The sequence below is a fragment of the Ochotona curzoniae genome, unplaced genomic scaffold (genome assembly GCF_017591425.1).
Source record: "Ochotona curzoniae isolate NIBS_2020 unplaced genomic scaffold, NIBS_Ocur_1.0 scaffold_4701, whole genome shotgun sequence".
Taxonomy (NCBI): domain Eukaryota; kingdom Metazoa; phylum Chordata; class Mammalia; order Lagomorpha; family Ochotonidae; genus Ochotona; species Ochotona curzoniae.
The window spans coordinates 24,133,727-24,159,512 of record NW_024467122.1 but is presented as its reverse complement, the minus strand read 5'-3'; the positions used below and the strand labels follow the sequence as shown (position 1 = coordinate 24,159,512).

At 37.5% G+C, this 25,786-nt stretch overlaps 1 protein-coding gene across 1 annotated transcript; it reads right to left on the bottom strand.

Annotated features, from left to right (window-relative positions):
• Positions 1–281: 281 nt before the first annotated feature.
• KLHL28 (kelch like family member 28) lies at positions 282–25,766 on the bottom strand. Its single transcript, XM_040968672.1, has 5 exons — positions 25,641–25,766; positions 14,532–15,430; positions 8,396–8,839; positions 6,458–6,666; positions 282–4,702 (listed from the first exon to the last, which is right to left on the bottom strand). Exons 2-5 carry the CDS (start codon positions 15,428–15,430, stop codon positions 4,539–4,541), a joined length of 1,716 nt encoding a protein of 571 aa, XP_040824606.1. The 5' UTR covers positions 25,641–25,766; the 3' UTR covers positions 282–4,538.
• Between the last annotated feature and the right edge of the window lie 20 nt (positions 25,767–25,786).

Here is a 25,786-nt window from a genome sequence, read left to right as displayed (position 1 = left end):
CTACAAATGCCTGTGATATCCAGGGTGTGGCGAGGGCTGCGCCATGGTCTTACATGGGTGACGAGAAGCAAACCACTTGGACCATTGCTACTGCATACCAAGGTCTGCGCTGGCAGGAAGCTTGAGTCGTTAGCTGGAAGTGGGAGTTGAGCCCAGTCTTCACGTTTGCAGCCCCCACCACCCTATTTTTGAGTCCACTGCCTATCCACCAAAACAAATCTATGAGTTGAACATGACAAAATTAAGCTTGCTTCATGTCCACAATAAGCACATTACACATATTTCAGTTTTTCAATTTTATTTTAAAGATTTCACATTGAATGAAACTTATAATCATTACAGAACATTTCCACAATAATATACACCAAGAACTTTAAAAATAAAAGACAAAAGATTAGAATCTTCAACAAGTTAAATGCCACTTTACCATGTAAACAAAAATAAAAATAAAACCCTGATGCTAAAAAGGTACATATTTAAGAGGTAAAATGCAGATAAAAAACATTTAAACACTGACATAATCCACTAGATCACATTCTTTGCAAGAGAGTACAAATATAAGTACTCTTCATCTACAAAATTTCAGAATCCTGTTAAAATCAAAACCCTCTCTGGTTTATGATACAGCACAATTCATAAGGCAAAAATATAGGCATTATCATCCAGTTCTTTGATTTCACTTGTATTTTAAGGCAAACTTGTAACTTTTTGCTTGGTATTTTAAAATAAATGGGACTTACACATGAAAACTTAACAAAATAATAAATCACCTCTAGTTAAATATGTATAATATAAAACACATATGGATAATTTTTCTCTATGCAGAGATGTAAACTGGAGTTTGGCTCCATATTCACATCAATAAGAAAATTTGTAAACCTATATTTGAAACATTGTACTTCTTACATTTTTCAAATGTGTATCAACACTGAATGAATATACCTTAAGTAAAAATCCAATAATGAGTACAGCCACAGAATAATCATTATCTAATGAATCATGTCTAATTAAAGTGCTGCTGATAAAGGGAAAAAGTTAAGAAGGAGAACTGGATGTTAACATGTGGCATCTAATAATTGCTTACATTTTAGATTACAGAGGTTATAGAGGTTATCACAAGTTTATTCAACTTTAAGCAATAAGTTTATTATAGGATCTGATTTTCTTGAAAATGAGCACTTAGGTGACAATACCAGGAATCCAATACCAAAACTGAAAATAAACATATCATTATTATAGACATATATGTACTCCTTCAATGTTAGCCAGAGCCTGACACTAGGAAATAGCTATTTTTAAAATTTTGTCTATTTTGTTTTTCTACTTGAAAATACACATTATCCATTTCCAGAAAATGGGAGCTCTATAAACATTAGGTTTCTCACAATTCTTGCTCATGCCATTAAAACGCAATTAGATACTAAGGAATTTGATATATTTAAGCTAGGTTGTAATCACTTCTTATGCTACTGGAGATAAGGAATTAGATTCACCCTCTTCTACCACAATTACTTGAGTATAGGTTACAGGTCTCTCACACCAGATGTTAATCTGAGTGAAGAATATAGCTTGCTTGCATTTCTAGATCTTGTAGCATAGAGCATGTTATTCATACTTACAGTAGTTCCTTATGTCAAACTATTAATTTCCACCATCCAATGCCATTTTCCTATCACCTCATGCTAGTTCCTACAATTTAAAAATCACTGATAGTTAAACCAACATTAGCTACAACATATACAACTTGTAAATATTTGGATTACATCCAAATCACTTCCCATTATTACATCCAACAAACATCAAATAGTAAAATATTCCTAACAGAGTTAAGTTTTATGACATAATTATAGAAAGGAATTATCTTATAGCTGGTTAATTTCTAGTCCTCATTACCATTATTTTCCAGAATATTTATGGGCAATCCTTAGTAGCTTTCTCCTTTTTACCTGAATATGAATAATTATTTCTAATACCTATAACCCTGTGGTTCTATAATTAAACATGTTGATCCTTTTTAACATAAAAAATATGACTTTAAATTCATAATTTGTCAGCAACACGTATTCACACTAAAATATCTGAAAATTTAAGAGAAGCTTTATTGTAAACATGTTGTCAGGTCATATTAGAAGCTCTGGTTGTTTTGAATACTAGAGTAGGTTGAGCATTCTAAAATAAATATATTTGAACTTTTTGATTCATTTTCTGTTCCCTTCACAGATTTTCTTAAGTTGTTCATTGGTATATGGCTCCTACTATTGCCTAAGATGTTTCACATTAATCTTAACCAAGATGAAATCTGGTTTTTTTTTAATGATCAGTACATGGTTTTGATCTAATTTGCCAAATGATTATATATTTTATACTAACTGGATAGCAGAGATGCTATGCAAATAAAACAATGTAAAAGAAAATGTATGGTATAAATGTGGTTCTTAATTAAAATAATTCTCCGTAGTCTTCCAGATTACCTTATAATTTGGGAGATAGGGTTTAAAACCAGAATAACATTATTTATAACAATAAAATAATTAAAGAAAATTGTGGACGTAAAAATAAGTATACAATAAGATATTTTAAATCGCTTTTCTTTAATGTACAGACCAACTACAATAGTGCATCTTATTTCTATTCAAAAGATGTATTCAAAGCAATGAAAAGTTATTGCTATATATTATGTTATTCAACAAGCAACATAGAGAATACTCAGGCTGTTGATTTTATTAGGAGCTCCTGCTGAGGTCTACATTAACAGAGTAAAAATTACTTGCAAGGTTTTATTATCTGTGTGTGCAAACATTCATAAAGCATGAAACTACTTTGAAGATTAAATATGATTTTACATAATTTTATAGTATATAGTCAAACAACTGGCAATTTTGGAAGAACAGGAAAACAATAAATTTCCTCATGAAGCAAAACATACTTTTAAAAAATGAATCCATGTTTTATAGTTACAAATGGCTTCTTAAGAATTTTTTAAGAACATTATGGCACTTAATGCAGAATGAATGTTTAAGAATAAAAAATGTACACTGCTCTTGCAGAGACGTTTTAAGGAAATAACAGGCCAGGTTAAAAAAAAATAAAGAAAAGGAAAACAAAGTTACTACAGTACCAAAATATAAGTACCAACCTCATAATAAAATGCAGGTTAATGTGTTTAGGACTTACAACATTTACTAAAACATGCTAAAATAAAATAAGTTAACTCCTCTTTTAAATAAGCTGTCACTGGCAATGCAAACAATTCTGCTTAAAAAAACTTTCTCTAATCAAAAGAGAACTAAATTTAGAATCACTACTCAAGTAAACATCAAGTTCCAGTTTTCCTCAGTAATTTCAATATTTTAAATTACCTAGGAAGTATACAAAGTAATGCATAACTGTCTAGTGCTTTATATTCAATGCATACATTTCTGATTTTAAGAAGGATGTGTCACATCTAGCACAAGAAGAAAGAAGATCAAAGTATGCATCTCTCTTTAAATCACTATACAGGAACCATGAAAGCATAACATAGGCATGTTGACATCAGCGTAAATAATTGACATTTTTAATAAGCACAAATGAATCAAGCTAATGAAAATGCAAAAGACCACCAAACTGTCATGCATACCTCACACTGAACATCCCAAAGAACATTGGTTATAGCCTGTTACAGATCCCACAGTTAGCACCATTTTTATCTGAATACTTTGAAAAAGCAAACAAAAATCTTTAAAAAAATAGAATTATAAGGATATATGAAAAACTAATATTCTAAAGGGAGGTTCTAAAACATATCTTGCATATTTATACCATACTGGAACGCTTCCTCTTACCACTTGCTAAAAAAAAAAATCCTGAAATAACTGATATGATTCATTCTATCCATGGTTATCATGTATAGATGGGTAACTCAATTTATCAAAGGCATATCTGATTTCTTAAAATATGGCCCCAAATGTCATGAGAGTAAAAGCAGCTGTCTTACAAACGTAGTATAAACCCTAAAATCTCTTAGCAGGAAAGCATTCAGATGACTCACAATGACATGTCGTTTAAAACCCTCCGAAGTACCAAAAGGCAGCCCTTTGTTTTAAAAAATGTAAAGCATATGAACTTATGTCCAACAGGCAGTGTCATTCAATATGCTCAGAATGTAAAGCATCTTTCACCCTGGTAGATCATGGGATATATTAAGGAGGGAAGTTAAAATTAAAAAAGTAAAACAAGCAGTGAGATTTTTTTTTTCTACATGTACATTTAGAAACATAAAATTAGTCTATGCCAGTCTTAGGGGCAAAAAAGTGCATGATTCAATTGGAAGGGTCTCTCCTTTATTTTTTGTCTTTTCCTTTTTGATTATTGTTTTACTATGTAATCAAGAGCAACCGTAACTACTTCTGAATTCAAAGTACCCAAAAGAACTTTTGAGTCTTCATGCCATTTCAAGTTAAAAAGACAGCAATGCAGCTTTTGGGTTTCAGAAAGCTGGGCATCCTTTCATGCGGCACAAGTTTCACCTTCACATGATTTCTGAGTAGTCACACGTGTCAAAGTGCAGTTAATCCAAAGTTGCAGCGACAGTATATCATGCCAGCCGAATCCAGCCATGTATCTGAGACAGGGTCATACTTCTGCACTGTATTCAGATAGGAAGATCCTGAGTGACCTCCGACGACATAAAGGTAATTATCAATGACTGCAGCACCCACTCCTAGGAAAGGCGTGTGCAGAGAAGGAAACATGTTAACCATGGCGTAGATCCTTTCCCACCAGCAATAAATGGCATTTTGTTATACTTTCTTAAATATATTTTAACAACCAACTCTTATGGGCTAAGGAGTTAATTAGTGCTCCTTAAAGCTGAGCAGTAACAGGAAATGGGCTTGCTGCTAACACCTGGACTAATCAGACTCAGCGGCATCCTATGGTTTGCCTAAAGAACTGGGGGCGGAGTTGGGTGGGTGGGGGGAGTATAAAAGGAATATAAAGGGAGACTTGAGAGAGACGTACACAATCACTGGTTCATCCCCTGTTACTGACTTTGCTGGTCGGAACGACCAACCATCATTATTCTACCAAGTATAGCAATATGTGCTGGGAGAAAGTCTCATTAACAAGAACAACAAAAATCTTCCTTCACCTCTTCTAACTCTACTTTTCTTGTATCTCAACGACAGGAAATGACTGTTAAAAAATTTAGTCCAGGCCCAGCATGATAGCCTAACTGCTAAAGTCCTCATCTTGAATGCGCCAGGATCCCGTATGGGCACCAGTTCCAATCCCGGCACCCCAGCTTTCCATCCAGCTCTCTGCCTGTGGCTGGGAAAGCAGTCGAGGATGGCCCAAAGCCTTGGGACCCTGCACTCATGTAGGAGACCCAGAGAAAGCTCCTGGCTCCTGGTTTTGGAGTGGCACAGCAATCGCAGTTGCAGCCGCTTGGGGAGTGAATAATCAGACGGAAGATCTTCCTCTCTCTGCTTTTTTCTGTATATCTGACTTTGCAATAAAAATAAATAAAACTTAAAAAAATTCAGTCCTTAAGCAACAATTACAAGTCTAACATTCTGCTATTGGCATTGTAGGAACAGACAATGGTACAAAGCCTAGTATCCTATTGTCAAGGTATAGTTACCAGTTTTATTGGGAGTTCTTATATTTGGGAGGAGATGCTTACTGCATCATATATTCACTTCCCAGTCTGCTAGTCTCCATTACACAGTTTATCTATGAGAATATACACCCAAGTTTTCAATTACATGTGTTTCTCTAGAAGTTATTCATTTTAATCTGATTTTAAACACAACTGAAATCTATTGATAATTTATATCTTGAAAAATTCTACCTTGGAATTGTCATGTAGAAATATAAAAACAATAAGCCCATACAGATTTTTAAAAGTCTTCTCCATTAATACGGTTTTCCCTGGCAAAGATACCAAAAAGATTAATTATGGTAAACACTGGACTAGCTCACTACACATTGTTATTCGATTGTTTGCTTCAAGAGTTTCTTTAATAAATAGAAAGAATATGATCCTAAAGCATTTCCGTCAGTAATTTGAAACCTGTCCCTTAAAATAATGTGATTTGGGTTTTTGTCAAAGGCAACAATTTCTTACACCTTCAGTTACATTTTTGTATCCCTATGAATTTTGCAATCCAACCTTTTAAACCATTTGCAAGTCAACACACAGGAATACTGATGTACACTTAGATAAGGCTCAACAATCTAAAAGGGGCATGCAGTAATATAAACTGTACTGCTGTTGAGAATGATGAACATGCACAGCAGTGGATTAAAATTAGAGTGAGGAAGTTTTAATTTTGTCCAGCCAGCTGAATTTAAATTTGTCTAGTTAGCTGTATTCACGATTGCCACAATTTCTTTTTCTGAATAGGTAACACCTTATTCTTACATTCCAAGAAGGGCAATGCCTTAAATGTTTAGAAAGTAATACAGTTATTACCTGTTCTGGGTTCTTGCATTGGTCTGCACACAGTCCACTGATTTTGGTGGGGGTCATATCGTTCAATGCTTGACAAATGCGAGACGCCATTATGTCCACCCACTACAAAAATAAAGCCTAGCATGACACCCACACCAAAGTGAATCCTTTTATCTGCCATGGATGCAACCATCTCCCAGCAGTCCTTACTCGGATCGTAACGCTCCACGCTGCAAACGTTCACAAAAGAATAAATTAATTCACAGGCACTTTAGGTTACTCTTCCTGCCAAAGCAAAACTAAATCCCACCTTGGTTTTCAAAGTTAAAATAAACAAAGATAAAACAAGAAGAGCTTGTTCTAAATGTTTAACATTGTGTTGATAAGATTGTTGGAATGAGCTGACATAAACCTGATTTCAAGAATAGATCTGATAATTAAAGTACTAAATATTTTATAAACTTTTGCCAGAGGCTTTTCAAACAATAGAAATACTGGCCTGGAATGCTTTTCCTTCAACTCCAGAACATTTTTAAGAGAATAACTGAAATTGAAATAAAGATGTATATATGAAATGTTAGTGTGCCAACATTCCTGATTTAGTTAGAAATAAAATACACATTGTTTTCATTAAAATGCCAATAACTGGATCTGGTGTGGTAGTGCAGCAGCTAAAGTCTACCACTTGCATGTGCCTGGATTCCATATGGGCACTAGTTCATGTCCTGGCCGCTCTACTTCCCATCCAGCTCCCTGCCTGTGGTTGGGAAAGCAGTTGAGGTCGGCCCAAAGCCTTGGGACCCTGCACCCATGTGGGAGACCCAGAAGAAGCTCCTGGCTCTCTGGTTTCAGATTGGTTCAGCTCTGGCCATTGTGGCCACTTGAGGAGTGAGTGAGCAGATACAAGATCTTTCTGTCTGTAAATACGACTTTCCTACATAAATAAATCAATCTTAAAAATAAATAATAAAATATTTTTAAGATGTCAAAGAAAAAAACCCCAATAAAATACATGTCACTTTAATTAACCATTAGACATGAACTCCTTCATATGATTGTTGTTATGAAGCTTCAAACTTACAACTAAAAACATGACATGAGCAGTAACTTATTATTTTTACTTTCTCAAATATTTCTTTTCTCCTTGAAAAATACAGACTAAAGACCAGAAATCTCGGGGCCTGGCACAGCACTCTAGTGCCTGAAGTCCTTGCCTTGAATGCACCAAGATTGCCATTAGAACATGGGTGCAGGTTCATCCAGCTCCCTGCTTGTGGCTGGGAAACCAGCTGAGGACGACCCAAGGCCTTGGGATACTGCACCCACGTGGGAGACCTAGAGGAAATTCCTGGCTCCTGGCTTTGGATCGTGCAGCTCTGGCCATTGCAGTCACTTGGGGAGTGAATCATTGGTTGGCAGATTTTCCTCTGTGTCTCCTCCTCTCTGTATATAATCTTACTTTGCAATAAAAATGACAAGTCTTTAAAAAAACACAGAAATCTCTAATGAAGACTAACACAACTCAGATACATAATGGTATATGCATGCTTAGAAAATGAAGAGTTCAGCAAGAAAGATTTAAATAAGGGTTTAAATTTATGGTACATTATAAAATTGGGTTGGCATGCAGAAATTATATTTTCATTATTAAGCACTGAAATGAAAGACTATACCATATACATATACCACCTTGTAAAATTTAAAGCTAACTTTGTCACAATTTGAGTTTTGAAATCTAGTTGATTTATAGTAAATGAATACATGCAAAATTTAGTATGAGGGATTTGATTGTTTTAGGGGAGATTAAGAAAGCACTGAATAACCACATAAAACAAAAATCATATTCACAAAGCAGATTCATTTTATCAAAAACCTCCTCTTAAGATATTCAAAAATAAAATTCATTCATACACAAAGTTGCGTAAGACTCAGAAACTGTCATTAATGTAAGTTAAATACCTGTTCATGTGTGCAGGACCATATCCACCAATGGCATATATCATTCCATCTAAGACAGCTGCAGCAAAGCAACTTCTTGTTGTAGTCATTGGTGCCACAGGTTGCCACTGTCTTATTTTGGGGATATACTTCTCTACAGATTGTAAATAAGACTGTCCATCATAACCACCTAACGCATACAGTTCTCCTGCAAGTACTGCGACTCCAAGGGTACTTCTGCTTTCATTCATTCTCTCTAGAGAAGTCCAGGTATTTGTATCAGGATTCCAGCATTCGACTGAATTTTCATGCTTTCTGATAGTGAATCCAGGACGCACATTAGTTTCAATACCACCTATAACATATACTTTTTGGTCTAAAACACATATTCCAAATTCATAGCGAGGGATGTTTAGTGGTGCCAAGCCAATCCAAGAGTCATTCTGAGGAAAGTACATCTCCACACTGCAGAATAAGCAGATAAAAAATACATTTTAAAAATGGAAATAGTCCATAAACCAAAAAGGGTTAGTATAATTGGTATTCAACGACATGCAAATTACAGCCAGAGTAAAACATAACACATTTTACAGACTGGCAAAAATGTCAAGTTACATAATAACAACTGTTGGCAAGAGTGTAGAACAAGGAATGCTTTTAACTTGCACAAACTACTCTGGAAAAAAAAAAGTTTACATTCTCAAATAAAATGGAAGTTGCACAGATGCCCAGATTCAGCAATTTCATTCCTGTATACCTACTCCATGGAGTCCTCTTATAGTTTTTTTTTGCACCAGAACACATATGTAGAAAGTTCATAGAAGTATTACACAACAATCTCTCCTCATAAGAAGCATGATAATAATAGGATGTGTTCTCTTTTACCAGAGCTATCTCACTAATATGTACTCACGAGAAATGCATGACTGTGTATGTCAAAGCATGCTCACAGCACTATTACTATTAAACAGTCAAAGCCCAAAAACCACCCAAGTGTTCATCAATCACAGTAATGGATAAGTAAGCCATGTAATTTCAACTCAGAGGATACTATACACCAAAGAAAACAAATTTCAGCCGCATACAATGGGGTGGATTTTACATGCTTGAAGTTGAGAGAAAGAACTCAAATTCAAAAAATATAATTCCTTATAATTTCACTTATATCAAGTTCAAAAACAGGTAGACTAATCTCTGGGTCAGAAATGAGGATAATGGTTACCTTAGGGGAGGGAGTTGAAGGACGGCTTTTCTGGGGTGGGCATGTTTTGTATCTTGACCTGAGCCGTAATACGTATCTTCTGGTAATTTACTGAGCTAGACATGTGGGATTTGTACACGTTTCTGGATGCGTGTAACTTTAATAATCAGAATTACAATTTTCATTACAAAAAGATGATACTGTATTATATTTATATGACAAATCACCACATAGAAATGAAAGTGTATTGCTACCTGAACCGACAATTTTATAACTCATTGTTTAGTGGGGAAAAACGTTCTGAGAAACATATCTTTACATATAGCATTACTGTCTCTCACTGGGCCCTCAACCTGACCATCATGTCTTTTGAAATCTAGGGAGAGGGAGCTATACTCGCCCAGTTCTTGCATTCTGTGTGCCTACAGAATTTACATCATGCACATGTTGAAACAGTTTAGAATTTGTCACTTCTGGAGAAGGAGGTCATCATACCTGGAACTCATTTGAGCCACAATTGTGTGGCTGAAGAGTACCAGATCAGAATGCAGGGAGCAGAGATCCAGGGTAGCTGAGGGCAGTGAGCCCATGTAGAGCACCCTGGGACTATGACCAAGGAACATTCTGTTCATGCTAATCTCTTCAGCAAATGATTTATTTGTTTCCAATTCCTTATGTTTACTTGAGGTCTCATCATCCTGGCCTTAACCGATTATATATCTACCAACATTGTCATCATAACCACTTAAGTAATTTAGATTCAGACTTGATCTATAGCTCTCTTAGTCCTAGTCCTCACCAGATTTGCCCTTCTTGCTGTGCTCACAGCAGTCTAGACATTTTCTAACCGCTCTTCCAAAATCTCCTATTATCTACCCATTGCCAAGTTCCAAGGCTGCGTCCATATTTTCAAGCATTTTTTTTTTTTTTACAGTAACAGTCCTACTTCTTGGTAGCAATTTTCTTAGCCTAATAGTATAACAGAATACCGAAGACTGGCTAAATCATAAACAACAGAAATTTCTTTGGCTTATGGCTCTAAAGACTGGGAAAACCAAGACTTCAGAGTGGCATTTGGTGAGGGTCATCTCCACATTTATCACGCAGAGAAGGTATCACACAGTGAGAAAGCACATCAAATTTACCCCTTTTATAACTATCCTATTCCTGCTAGAACTAATCCACTCCTGAGTTAGTGGCCTTAATGTATTCATAAAGGCAGTACTCCCAAGATCTAATCACTTCCTAAAAATCCTATCTGTAAACACTAAGATCTAATCACTTCCTCAAAATCCTATCTGTAAACACTATTGTATTGGGAATAAAGTTTCTAACACATGAACTGGGATGACCATGTTTCAAAGCATAGCTGAGTGTATGTTCTGAAATAAAAAATCTGGAAATACAAGTGGCAGAATAGAATGTCTGCAACACCCATTTTGCATGCACTGAAGTCATGGTGATGACAAAGGCTGGTGAATGAGGAAGGCAGAGTCTTCTGAGGCAAAGCCTTTAACATTTAGGGTGCAGGTTAACTGAGAGTTAAGGTCAAGACTGAATTGAACTCTTAGGCATCCAGTTGGTGCTAGAGAACTGGAAAACTGGATGGTGTTGGAGGAATATGAAAACCTCTCAGCAATAATAAGACTAAAGTTTATGATATTTTATTTGGAAGTCATAGAATTCTAGAGAAATTTAAGTAAATGAATGCAATATATAAAAACATTAGTCATGATGGGCTTTTGAAAGCAAACAGCAACCAGTTCTAATGAGTTTTTCTTTTTTAGAATTAGGCCTGGAATTTACTATGCTGACATGAGTGATGCTGTGAGTGCTACAGCTAAAGGCCTATTCTGGTATTTAATGTATTTGCATAATATTTATGAATGTTTTCAGATCTGTTTAGGCAGAAACAATTTTATTATCTCCTTCCAATTTCCTTAGGCTCTCTATCCCACTCTTCACTTTCTTCTCTAAAAACCTTTTCTAATGAGAAAGACTGAGGCTACTGGACAGGCAGATCTGTCATATACTTCTTTCTCATCCGTCCCAACACCCAGTAAACCTATTTCTGTATCCCAGTCTTCCTCCTACTCAAAGTCTCCTAGTCTTGCTTTTGTTGCCAACTTTTTCTACAAGGCTATTTCAAAAATCTCAAAAATGGAACTACAAGTTTATTTTGGTACAAAAAAAAATTGAAATCCATGCATCTGCAGGAGTCCTCAAAAACTTCACTGAAAATATTTATTTTGGAAAAAAAGTCGTGCATTTAAAAAAAACTTTGTGTGAAAATGGACTCATCCTTTCACACCATTTTCCATGAACTTTTTGAAGCAATTTGTACAAACTCCTTGTACTTCCTCTAAGATTTTATTCCTTTAGTCACTGCCCCTTTATCTTATATATTTATCTGTTCCACCTTCCTGCCTCACTGACATTATTATTAACTTTATTATTATAAACATGTTCGTATCTTTGTCTTCAAGGAAAAAATAAAATCAACACAAAAGTCTCCTCTGAAACTCAGTCACTGCTTAAGTCTCCTTTCTGTCCTTGTCAAGGCTCTTAAAATAACCGTCTTTGCCCACAATCTATTTCCTTACTTTATTTTCACATCTTATCTCACTGAAATGTATCTAAAGCATTCCTATAGCTCTGCTGATCAACAAAGGCCATAAATGATTTCCATATTGCTAAATCTAACAGCCAAATTTTCACCTTCTTCTTTCTGGATCTTGCCATTACTGGTTGCATTATTGATGACTTTGAAAATTTAAAAGCTCAGATCACAACTTTGAGCTGTGCACTCACACCTGGCTAGCACTGAGACACTCTTTACTTGGGTATTCCATAAGCAATTCAAACTCAGAATGTTCCAAACTAAGTACATTATTCCTACTCCCCATTAAAGTGGTTCTTCCTCTTATATTCTCTCTCTCCCAATCTCTCCATATATAATCAAACTCACAAACCTCTAATAAAGAAACAGTATTCAGTATTCATTTTGGAATCTTCCCCCTCACAATCCCTCTCCAATATATGAAATGACAAATCTGTTCAATTTACATTCTTCATTTCTTACACTAATGTATTACTGTCTTTACTACTTTTATTCCAATTCAGAATCTCATAACTGCTTGCTTTTACTTCTACAACTGCCTCTTACCTAAGCCCTCTGATGTTAACCCTTGCCCTATAACCTTTTTTTTTCCATTATGCAGTCAACATAATCTAAAACTAAATCTGATCATTTTACTGCTCTTACAAAAAGTGGTTTTGCAACCCACATTAAAATTCTCATTTTCATGATGGCACTCAGTAACTTCATGATTTATGTCAATCATTGCTAGACATTTGTTGATTAAAACTATAAATTTCTAAAAACAGTTTTTTATTACTATTCCATATAGTATCAGGCTATTGAGTTCTCTGGGATTATTCTGTGCTCTTCCTCTTTTAAACTGACTTAAACTGAGCCCTGAAGACTCAGAATGCACATGCTCCCAAGATCACACATATGGAATAAATGCCTCCAGTTAACACTCACATAGTATTATCATTACTGCATAACTACTGTGTATAATAATTATCCATTTAAATATTCATTTCCTTTACTGGGATATGAACTCTTAAATTTTGTAGAATTAAACTGACTTACCATTCGTGTTGATTCTAATTTTTCCATAGTTACAATTAATGCTGTAATAAACACCTTTGTGCAAATGCTATTTTAGTTTTTAAACTTTATTATAAAATTACCAGGCTTAAAGGCATGAATAGTTCTTATAACTCTTCAACAATTTGTCACTTTTAGTATTTGAAAACCCAATATGTAATTACTATAATTTTTTTTACAATAAACATCCATATTTGGAACTTTTGTCATGATACTTGACTAATATAATTTATGTCATGCCAATAATCCATACCGTTATGAATAGGCTTAATCAATTTCTGCAGCTACCATACTAATGACATATTAACGGTGCAATCTTAACAATACTAGTTAGATTGCAATTAAAATATACACTGACATTTTTTCTTTCAGTCCCTCTAATGAAACATCCATAAGTTCCTATCCCTGACCTATCATTGAGGAGGGAAATCCAATCTATCAAACTCTTAGAAATGACCAGAGAGAAGTGCACAAGATTAAAAGTATGCCAAACATTTAAGATTTCTTGAAGCAATCCTGTCCAAGAAAAAGACAAAAATCACATCAAGATACATGTCCAGTGTATAAAAGGTATTTATACAACGCTCTAAATTAGACCAAAGGTATTCATGGGCCAAAAGCAGATCACCAGTTATTTCTGTAAATATGTATTTTAATAAATCCGTACTTATTCATTTTTTAATTATCTTTGGCTGCTCACACACTACAATGGCTAAGTCAATCACACGCGAGAAAGATCATATGGCTCACGGGTGAAAACATCTGCCAGTCAGGCCTTCATAGAAAAGTCTCAAAACTCCAAAGTAATGAAAAAAGTACTTTCTACTTCTGTCTTTACAAATTATTCACACTGAAGAATTAAATTATATATAAAGCTCATGATTTATGTTAGTATCCTATTTTTCTTCATTTATCTGATAGTTCTTCTGCTTAACTGCAATCTGCCACATCACAATTTGTTATCTTTATTCTTCAGCATTCTGATACAGCTAACCTAGTCTGAGAAAAAGAAATACGCAAATTATTTAAGACAGGAGACAAAGAAGGAAGGCATAAAATGAAAATGAGTTAGTGAGGAACAGGAAGAAAAACGCAAGTGTAAAGTTAAGAACTGACAGCACTGTAGACATTAGATGGCAATGTGATTTAAAAAAACCACATGAATATTTTAAGACAAAAAAAAAGTAAAATGAAAAATAAAACTACTTTAAATACAGAGAGCATATATAAAAGGCATAAAATCTGTCAGCATCCAATCTTTAAGAAAATGTTTTATTTACCTATCCAAACAGGCAAAAAGTCCAGATTTTCCACCTACTGCACAAAGCACTTTGGGAGCACAGCGAGGTCGCGTCATCAAGACTGTCTGATGAGACAGTCTATGTTCCGGCATAAAATGGTACTTTAGGGCTTCATTCAAAAGCTGCTTACAAGTGCGGTCATCACGAATCAGATGATTTGCTTCATAGAGTCTAGTGAGAAACTTAACACTCAGTAAAGGTAACCGTACGCTGTTCAGTAGCTGTGCTAAGTATTTCTGGCGCTCTTGTACATCATACTTGATCCAGGACTCCAATGCATAAAAAACAGTCTCTTCGGTAGCTACATTCAAGCAGTCGTTGGAGACAATTTCATCCAAATCAGCATGTGTAAGTTCAAAAAACTCTTCAGTCTGGCAAACAGCTTCAAAATTCTGGCATATGTACTTAGTGGCTGCCAAATAAAGGTCATGACAGCCATATGTTTCTGCAAAACGAGAAATTCCAATACAATTACCAGGATCAAGCTGGCTTTCAAGAAACGCACAGCATTCTTTCAGAACAAGTTTTATCTGCAGTAGATTTGCTGCGGGAAGGAGAGATTCAACTGTGTCCTGAGAAATAAAAACAGTCCCCGTATAGGCATACTCCACAATGGCCTGCAGAGCAGTTTCATCAATGCACTGGAACTCCACTTCACTATTCTCTTTTTCGGAAAGGTTTCCAGTGAACATAGCTTTGAAATATGGACTGATGCTGGCAAGCACCACTTTGTGAGCGTGAATTTTAACATCACCTACTCGAAGAATGATGTCACAGAGTTCGTGATGCTGACGAAGAAGATTCAAGCCCTGCAGAAGTTGTTCAGAATGTAAGTGGGTTAAGTTAGCAAGCATGTAGGTCGGGGATGTGTGGTCCATCTAAAGAAGAACAAAAAGCATGGACAGTTATTTCAGAATAATCTTCCAAAATGACTATTTTACAAATAGTACAAAAGGAATCAAAGTTGTTTATTTACCTATCTATTGGCTTTTAAATACTAAAACAGAGGCTTTTAGCGTTGTAAGGAATTGAACAAGTCCCTTTCATTGTTTGTTTCTTAAACTGAAATTTGAGTTATTAATAAAACAAAAGGAAACAATGGGGAAAACATACTAGAATTGAAATTAATTTTGAAACATTATACTTAACTGCTTTCTCAGTATTACAAATAATATAAATGCTACTCAATCAACAGATATTTTGATTGGAAAATTTTCTCAAAAGCTTTAAAAATTGCTTTGATAAAGGTTGCTGAATTTTACATGGATATTATTACTGTTAGTTAATTCAACAACAATGACAAAATTACTGTGAACAGAATCCGGTATTTCATGTTTAGGGCAATAAGAATCATTTATTGATCTGTATCACAGTCACTGAACCCTTAGTCTGATATTCAGTTTATGTCCATCCAATCTACCTACCATTTTGTGTTTCTGGAAGATTTAAAAAAAAAAAGAATTCAAAATAAAAGATTAAAAAAACAGAAAAGGAGAAAAGGGCTGAGAAAAATAAGAAGAAAAAAGAGACAGTAAGGACTGTACTGGGCTGAAGAAGACTCCCCAACATTCACCCCTAATTCCTAGATATTTTGTGCAACAAAACTGCACTCCTTTGATGTGACTAAGGAGTTTAAATTGGAGAGATTTTCTTAATTGTTCAAGTATGATCTAAGTGCAGCAAATATCCACTTTACAGAAGGCAGAAGGTGAGTTCTGACACAGACAGAAGAAGAAATCATCAATGTTAACCCCAGAGGTAAGAACTGGAGTGCTGAAAAAGACAAGAACAGATTCTTCCCTAAAACCTTCACAAGAATCACGGTCCTATCACCTCAATTTCAGCTGACAGTAACTGCAGATTTTTAGCCTACACAGGGATAACTGAAACACACATGAACAAGCGCGCGTGTGTGTATATGTGTTTAAATGGTGTTTGTGGTCATTTGTTATAGCACACAAAAGAAATTGATAGGCATTTATCTCAGAACAAAAATTGCACCAGTTATTTAGTACTGAAGGAACATAAAACATCTACACTATCAGCAGCTTCTTCCCTGTTGCACTTCCAACACAAATATTTGGGATAAAAACATAGGCTTGGTTTCCATCTTTAAAATATTATCAAACTAAGGCAAATATTTTAAATAATATGTGTTGGTAGGACAGGGACAGCAGCACTTTACTCCCATGCACGTTTATGAGAGAAAAGTTCAAATATTGAAACTTTCACCTTCATGAAGACACTTACAATTTTACAGTGAATTTTAACTCAGTTAATAAATTATGTTAATATATCCACCTTACCACTGATACAATCTTCTCGTTCAAATCTCCTAACCATCTTATATGCATCAATCAGAATAATTATCAAGTATTATTTAAATCATAATATTTTGTTATGGATTATAATGACTTTTGCTTTAGCCTATTTTACTCCCTTTAGGTTAGGTTTTATGAAAGAGTCTAAACCTGCATGGAAAATTGAAGATTCAACAACAGAAAAGGCAAGTAGACACAGAAATTATGTGTGATCTGTTCTGAAAGCAGTTCTAGCTGCCACTTATCTAGTCAACTCTACTTTCTGTTTCATTTTCTTTATCTGCAAAATGAGACCACAAGATGCCTGAACTAATATATCTCAAGAATTCTGAGACCCAACTAAAATGTATACAGGAAAACATTCATAATTGTAGGGTACCATGGTGAGGAAATAGAGGTATAATTACCAGGTAAGGCACAAGCCTTGGAGATATAAGATAATGAATTTTAGTTCCAACAGGATCATATTCTATTATGTTGGGCATAATAATAAATAAACATAGTACAAGGCTTATGCTAAACATTCATTTCTCAGTCACAAAATAATAATAAGCACACCTATCTCAGAAAGACAATGAAAGGACTTATGCTAAGCTTAAAGCTCTATATAACTTGAAGTGTCAAGCATATATAGCACTTAAGCTTCACTTGACTGCCTCTGACCCATGTCCTCCATTAATTCCTACTCTTTCCAGGAATGGTCTTTTTCACTCTAATTGCACCCTTGCGATCACTATGGCCATGTAAAACTTGCTATCTTCCAAATGGCTTATCACCTGCCACATTTTGTCTTCTGTCCCATTTTTTTTTTTTTTTTTACAATTCAAATTCTCAGAAACTCTGTGTCAAAATTAACTTTATCAGGTCTGACCTACAGACCTGCATGCCAAGCCTCTGTCTACACAGAATACACACAAGGTTATCATGGTGCCATGACAAAGATCTGTCCCCTTTCACTTACATTACTAAAGTAGCTCTATCTCATTTTCCTATATATCTGTGTGCTTGAAACCTTTAAAATATATTCCAACCATTACAGTGAATGAAACATTCTACTTTTCAGGGGAATCTAAATGGGTAGAAAATGATAAAAAAAATCCATGCATACATTTTAAAAACATAAACATATATAAAATTTGAGAGAGAGACGCTCCCATTCACTAGTTCACTTCCCAAATCCATACTATGCATGAGATAAGGAGCAGGGAATGTGTCCAGGCATCCTAGAGATGGAAGGAAGCAGGACTTGAGCCATACCTGCTACTTCCCAAGATCAGCATTAGCATGGATGACAATAATCTCCCTGAGCCAGGAATTAAATCCAGGTATTCCAAGGTAAGATGCAGGCAGTGTATCAAACACTAGGCTAAACATTCACCCCTCACATATATTTTTATTTTTATATTGAGTGCAAATGGCATACTGTTCACACATTTTAAGAACTAATGAGAACAAAGTTTAAGAAAATACATTTTTAAGTATTTGTTAATTATTTATTTCAAAGGAGAATTTTAAAGAGAAATAGAGTAAAAGGAGAGACAGGAGGATCTTTCATTTGCTGGTTCTCTCCTCAAATGCCCATACCAGCTGGGACTAAGCCAGGCTGAAGACAGAAACCAGGAACTCTATCCAGGTCTTCCACCCGGGTGGCAAGGGCTCATGCACTTTGACCATCTCCTCCTTTATTAGGCAGTTATCAGGTAGCTGGGTTGCAAGGGGAGGAGCAGAGACTTGAACTCGAACTCATATGAGATATTAGCCTGCAGGTTCTGGATTAAACCAATGAGTAAAAATGCCAAGTCAAGAAATCATGTTTTTGAACCTTAATCAAAACAATGTCAAGGTTTGGCCGTGGGGCTGGGGCAAAAGGAGCCTCCTGCAGCATGGCTGTTGCAGGGGGTGCCCCAGCCAGGCCGGACCCAATGCTGGCAACTCAGGCCATGGTCACTGCCGCCAAATGGTGACCAAGTCCTAGGTGATTCCAGGCCCGAGAGACTTCTTCCCTCAGAGTAAGTAAACCATGAGGAAAGCTTGGGAACTAGATTAAGGCCCTGCAGCATGGCTGCTACAGAGGGTGCCTGACCAGGGCCAGACCCAATGCTGGAGATTCAGGCCATGGCCACTGCTGCCACACATTGAGCAAGTCCTAGGCTTTGGGCAGCCAGTGTGCCCATTGGGCACAAGGTTCTGCCTGCTGGCTGCAAGCTTTGGAATCATTAAGGTATGTCATTGCAGCCTAGGGACAGCCTTGGATAAGCCCAGTGTGAGTGTAGGTGAGGGATGAATCCTTGGTAATTCCCAAGGATGGGGGTCACAGAACTTGCTGGCAAGTGTGAGGCTGATACCTGGTGGTTTGGAGTGGAGAGTCCATAAGATCTATTTGGGCCAGACTGATTCACTAGCCCACATGGGAATCCTGAGATGGGTTATTAGCACAGAACATCACTGACTGCCACACACCAGTCCACACCAAGGCTATGGATGGGGGCCTGTCTGGCAAGGCTAGGTACCAGTACCTGAATGTGTGATGGAACAGTGGACGGGTTACATTTGGCAGGGCCAAGGCACTAACCAGCATGCAAGAGAAACAGGTTCAGGGGTAGATTCTGTGGGGGAAGTGTGGGCCCAACCCTGTGGAAATACAAGTGCCGCTGGTTAGCTTACGAGTTGAGGTGGTGATGGGCTGAGCTAGATGTGACCACGGAACCTGCCATCACTTATGGGTAAAGGAACCGACAACAGTCTGGGGAGGTCAAGGCAGCAGCACCTGAATGTGCATCCTAAGACAGGATGTGGGGTGGGCTGAGCTGCAACTGGAAGGGGGCGGACCAGGCAGAGCCAAGCAAACCTTAACTCACAAGGAAGAACAGAAATCAGGATGGAGCATAGGTCATGCCGAGCTAGGCTCTTACACTTACTGGTCTGCATGAGCCATGGAGACTAGATCACAGAATCAAAGGCAAGGGCTGAGAAAGGTGAGGGGCTGAGCCAACTGGGTCAGAACAACCACTGGCATGCGCATAATCTAGGGCTGGGAATAGGCTCAGTTGGGGAGCTGTGAGAGTACACACTTGCTGGGTTGGTGTTCACCCTGGTGAGTGCAGCAGCTGGAGTGGGGGCTACATTCTGGTCTGGATATGACTGCAATCTCCCTTGGCTCAAGTGTGGACTGGGGCTGGGTGCACCGAACTGGGCTAGACTCCAGCACCATGTAAGGCTCTGAAGAACCTGGGTAGATGTAGGATGGTAGGTTAGGTCTCTGCCCCTTCTGAGCCAAGTGTGAGCAGTGTCAGTGGCTGAAACATCTAATAGTAACAATCAGAATGGATTGAAGGCCAGCTAGGAAAGGCCACTGTTCCTGCCAGGTCAGGAGGTGGAGTAAGTAGGGCTGGCCCATGGACCCACTGGTATGCGCAAGACCTGGCATAGGGAATGGTTCTGAAGGAGGAGCCTGGGCAACTCTTCTAGCAGGACACTGTCCCTGCAGGTGAGTGCGAGAACCACAGCCCTGTCCAAGCCATGGAAAAGTACCCACCGGCACACATTTGGCATAGGTTGGGGGCAGACCAGGCTGAACCAATTCATATCACCTGCTGGCAAATCCAAACACCAGAACAGAGTGTGGGTCGGGCCAGGTTCGATTGCAACACATACCAATGCACATTATGGACAGTCAAGGTGAGGTGAGCCAAGAACTCTGAGGTCATCCACTCCCTTTCAGATCTCCCACAAGGGATGGAAGAAGCCCAGATCCTTCCTCACAGGATCTAATGTCATCAGAATGACAGCTGGGAACCCTGAGCGGTCCTCAGAAACAGAACAGTCAACTTCCTTCGGAATTTGGGAGGGAAACTTTCTTTGGTCTTAACTCAATTCCAACTTTGGCTCCCTATCCTCTCTTGCAATGACCATCAGGGTCACTCCGGAGCTCCACTCCCCCCCCCCCCGCCAAAATTAGAATAGATAGACAGAGACCAATAAGGAAAGCTTACAACCACACAGGAAATGGTCAGCTTGGACTCACATACACCTTACTATGTAGGACACAAAGATTAGTTACTCCTCACTAAGGCATTGAAGATTTCTCTGCACACCCCATCAAAACTGTTCTGCGCCTCAACTTGTTAGAGTTATAAACCAGTTTGGACTAACCTGAAATGCGCCAAGTTCAGTAAAAATAATGCTTCAATACTATAAACTGCTAAACGTAAAAATGAAAATAGACACGAGACAGCTGAATAGTACCCTATAGCCATTTTGAGGTATACAGCAGCTGGTTGTGTATAAACAAAAATTGAAATGTCAATAAAATAGTCACAGGATGTGGTTAAGAACTTGCATTTTCTAACATATTGATCATTCAATACCATGTCAATTAACTCCATAGTGTTGTAAATTGTTGTGGATGTTTTGTTGTGGCTTTTCACTGGACAGGATGATATTCTGCCAGTTCTGCTCTCAGACCAGAGATGGTCTCCCCAAGAAATAGCTGAATTTATCAGGGCAATAAGATGCGGGACTCTATGCATGGTACATGCTTGCAATGAAAGAATCATGACTGGATTTGAACTGTAATAGTGCAACAATGTAGAGGAACCCACTGTAGGGGTGAGGGCTTGGGGAGGGGTTAGGGAAATCCCAGACACTATAAAATTTTGTCATAAAATGAAACAAACAAAAAAGCACCCATAGGTACATGCAAGGTGAGGGTGTTAGCCACTAGGCTGCTGTGCTGAATCCACCATTTTTTGTTCTTAAGAAAAAACTTTGTATGGGCCCAGCAGTGTGGCCTAATGGCTAAAGTCCTTGCCTTGAATGCACCAGATCCCATATGGGCGCCGATTATAATCCCGGCAGCTCCACTTCTCATCTAGCTCCCTGCTTGTGGCCTGGGAAAGCAGTAGAGGATGGTACAAAGCCTTGGGACCCTGCACCTGTGTGGGAGACCTGGAAGAAGTTCCTGGCTCCTGGCTTTGGATTGGCATAGCATTGGCCGTTGTGCTCACTTGGGGAGTGAATCATTGAATGGAAGATCTTCCTCTCTGTCTCTCCTCCTCTCTGTATATCTGATTTTCCAATAAATAAATAAATCTTAAAAAAAAAAAAGAAAATACTTTGTGGCACTCTAAATTTAGTTGATCAGTCAGAAGTAAATAAATGGCATCTGAAAAGTTATAACAGCAATAGTATGCATTTTGCTTTAGCCATAATGTTAGATGAAAATGAAATAAAATAAAATAAAATATCCCATAGCTTGTACCAATAAGTTTAGGTTGTTAAAACAAGATAATAAAGGTCATGCTGTGGGTTTAATTTGTCTGCTTAATTGACACCTGAGTTACAACCCAGTGGTGCTGAAATCATTTGGGAGGCAATTAACTGCTGTAACACTAGTGTAAATATAGATTACAACCAGAATAAATAAGAGAAGTGAAGACTGTTTAAAAAAATCAAATATTTTTGTAAAAAGTGTGATTTGTTGATGTAGTTTGGAGAATGTCTTTTCTTAAATTTCTTTCCTACAAGTCAATTCTCCACAAAGTTGAAATAAACTAATGATGGTTTGTACTTTTATCAGAGAATCTATATAATAAGTTGACATTTCTCCATTTCCTGAGACTAGGTCTTATTGTCTCTGGAGAAACAAAAGTAAAATTTGAAACCAATCATAATATGCTTCATTACATAACGCAGCAGAAAGCAAGTCCTGAAGCCATCACCACACAGGCAGTGAAAGCTGTCACTCGCGTAACCAACCTCTGTCCACTAACCAACTGGATAGAACAGATGTGAAATATGATAATGTACACAAATTGGACTTTAAAGATAATAAAAATTGGATTTTTGCTAAAAAAAAATAGTGGCTCAAGACAGAAATGTATAACGTCATTGGAACATGCTGAGTAGAGCAGCAGCAAATGATGGCTCAAGTAGGAGGATCCCTGGCATCCACGTAGGGGAGCTGGCTCAAGTTCCTAATGCCCAGCACGGCTCTGGCCTGCACAGCTCTCCTGGAGCCCTGAACATGGCAGGCATTTGGGTAGTGAACCAGTATACGGCAGTGGCCTCTTTCTCTCCCTGTGTATTTGTCCGTCTCTCAGATCAATAATACTAATAACAAAAAGAAACCCAATTAACATGAAATAATACACAATGATACACAATAAAGGATATAAATAATTCATAATGGAAAAATCGAATTTCATCTTATACTTTCAGTATTCTTGATCACCAAAACTTTCTTAAAGTCTTAAGAATGTAACCAAATTGATTCTCTCTGCTCATGTACTCTCCATGAACATGCCCATAAAATGTGCCATTAAAAATGTAAGACGTATAATCTCAAAAAACCGTACTAAATGAGATAATATTAAGTCTATGGCACAATATAAACCATGTAACAAAGAAAATAAATGGTATCATAATTATCCGTTAATATCACTGGAACTTTTCATTTGCATAGCATTTCCTAACAAAATGTCTTAAAACTATAAAAAATTCAATTTACAGAATTCACATGTATCTAGATATTGGGGAAATCTGAATATAAAGACAGAGAAATTGTAGTGATTCACACAATGAAATAATACACAAGTATTATTTCTGATTATAGAAATTGTATTTAGCCTACTTCAGTTTGGCTTAATATATTAAGATATGTATCATATAGTACTGCAATCCACTAATTTTATTAAATATTTTGAAATGTTTAATTTGTTTTACCTGAATATGCAATTTTCAATGTATCCTTAACTATCTCAGGTATATTATTAACACTTAATAATGTATTCTACTATTACGGAATTTGACTAAAAATTTGTCCTAGCCAGTACAAAGGGATCCCTAGAATTCAAGTATAAGATTTCTAAAAGAAGCTACTTTTTTTAGAAATAAACAAAATGTGCACTATAAATACCTGCTCTAAATGTCTCCAAATAACTCTCAAAAATAATGACAATGAAGTTGTGTTTTTTAGAAAAATATCAACCATGAAGAAAAATGCATTTTTCAAGTCTGTCTTTATCAGGGTGAGAAAATGTCACAGATATAAAATAAACTGCACGCTACAGCATACACCAATACAGACACCAGAGAAAGGGAAGGATCCAAAGGAACACTCATCTTGGCTTTACTCACAATAGAAGGATATGACTTAAGAACCTAGGTACCTCAAAAAGCATTCTTTATATATAGCAGGGCTAAATCTTAAGCTTCTAGCACAGCATTGATGATAAAATGTCACTCAAAATGTTCCAAGTCTCTATTCTCTGATTCTAGTTATTAATCTGCTTCCCCCAAGTTCTTGAACCTGAAAATTCTGATCCCTAGAAACAGTGACATGTTCCAACACAACTGGTACTCCATCCTGGTACCATCCACAACTGGTACAATCATCCTGTAGTCTGAATTTGCCTTCCTGAAGTTTGAAAATACGCATGTGGAAGTATACACCAGGGCTTCTTAGGTAATACGAGGACAGCATTCTTTTTCATTGACAACTATTACAATCATCTCCCTGCCCTTATCCTGTCCTAAGATGAAATATGAAGAAAATCAAAAGAAAAATGAACTTTCTTTCAGGCAACTGAAATAATTTAGATGGATTCATTTAAACACCAACTTAAGATTGTGTAGAATCTGTACCAACACATAGGACACACATTTACGTTGCCTCGTTTACACTGATGCTGTCTTTCCCAAACAATAAAGAAACCTTGGATGTTAAAACTGAGCTCTAAGGAAAAATTTTGGATTTTTGAACTTGTACTAGCTAGCAACACTAAACTGTAAAGTAGTCAGGCATGTAACTTAGTTATTCCAAGCCTTAAACAAGTTTTTAAAACACATCCTATCTACAGCAGGGTAGGAATGCTTGCTTTTGAAGTGCGGACATTAAGGACCTCGATTGGATTACTAAGACTTCTGTCACTGGGTCATTCAAAAGTAATTGTATTATTTCATTAAAACAACAACAGCCACTGTAGTCTATACTCTAAAGCCTTCCGGCCTCACACTAGATATCCAGACCCAACTGCAACCGCTTAGCTTTCATCTAAGACCACAAGATAAGGATTAAATGCTCTGTTGGCCTGAAACAAAGAAGCATCTAACATGCCTAAGGCAAGAATTCTCCTAGGGCAGTGACGCCAAGACCGAAAATCTCCAGGAGACCAGAGAGGCTGCAGAACCCGAGAGAATTCCGCAGGCAGCACAGGCGGGGTCTAGGGGTGGGCGTGGGGGCAGGACCAGGGCCAGGCGTAAATGTCACTGAGGATCTGCTACAGAAAGCCCACTTAGAGGCTGCGACAGAAATGAAACGGGGAAAAAAAAAAAAAAGCAGACGTACCTCCAGAGGATATATCTTTAAAGAGAGATTTTGTGACGGAAGTAGGGAAAAAGTAACAGAAAACAATTAACCCCCTCTGTTAGCAGGTTAAGAGAAGTAAGAGACGAGGAGAGGGAAGGAGGGCCGGGAGAGTAAGGGCCCCCCGAAGACAGGCGGAGAGACGTGCGGGAGCTGCATCCCGGGCCTCGGTCCCGGTCGGCCGTCCCGTTAGGCGAAGGGAAGGACCAACGCATCGCGCGCACGCAGGGCTGTATGGGGGGTAGTGAGTCTCCAACGGTATCCAGACCTGCACAAGAAGATGTCGCCCCTCTTTCTCCGCCAGCTCCCGTTCACTCCTGTCCCTCTCACTCTAGCACCGGCGACACGCGGACAAATCTCTGCCAAAGCCTGCGCCGCTGGAGGACGGCAAAATGGAAATACCTGAGTCCCAGGAATCTCGCTGACAGCGACAGGAGGAGGAGCCGTGGACAAGTGGCGCCGGAGTAGGAACCTCACTTGCTGTGGTCAAACCCAACTCTGACGGGTGGGGCGGGAAACTTCCGCCCCGAGCTCGGAGAGCGTCACTT

What these genes read in the sequence shown, in the direction of transcription:
- KLHL28 (XM_040968672.1), bottom strand. Translation starts at nt 15,430, where the DNA reads ATGGACCACACATCCCCGACCTACATGCTTGCTAACTTAACCCACTTA. An exon ending in CTTTTTGCCTGTTTGGATAG is followed by an intron (nt 8,840 to 14,531) that starts GTAAATAAAACA and finishes CTTATTCTGCAG; the next exon opens with TGTGGAGATGTACTTTCCTC. An exon ending in AATGCAAGAACCCAGAACAG is followed by an intron (nt 4,703 to 6,457) that starts GTAATAACTGTA and finishes CGCCTTTCCTAG; the next exon opens with GAGTGGGTGCTGCAGTCATT.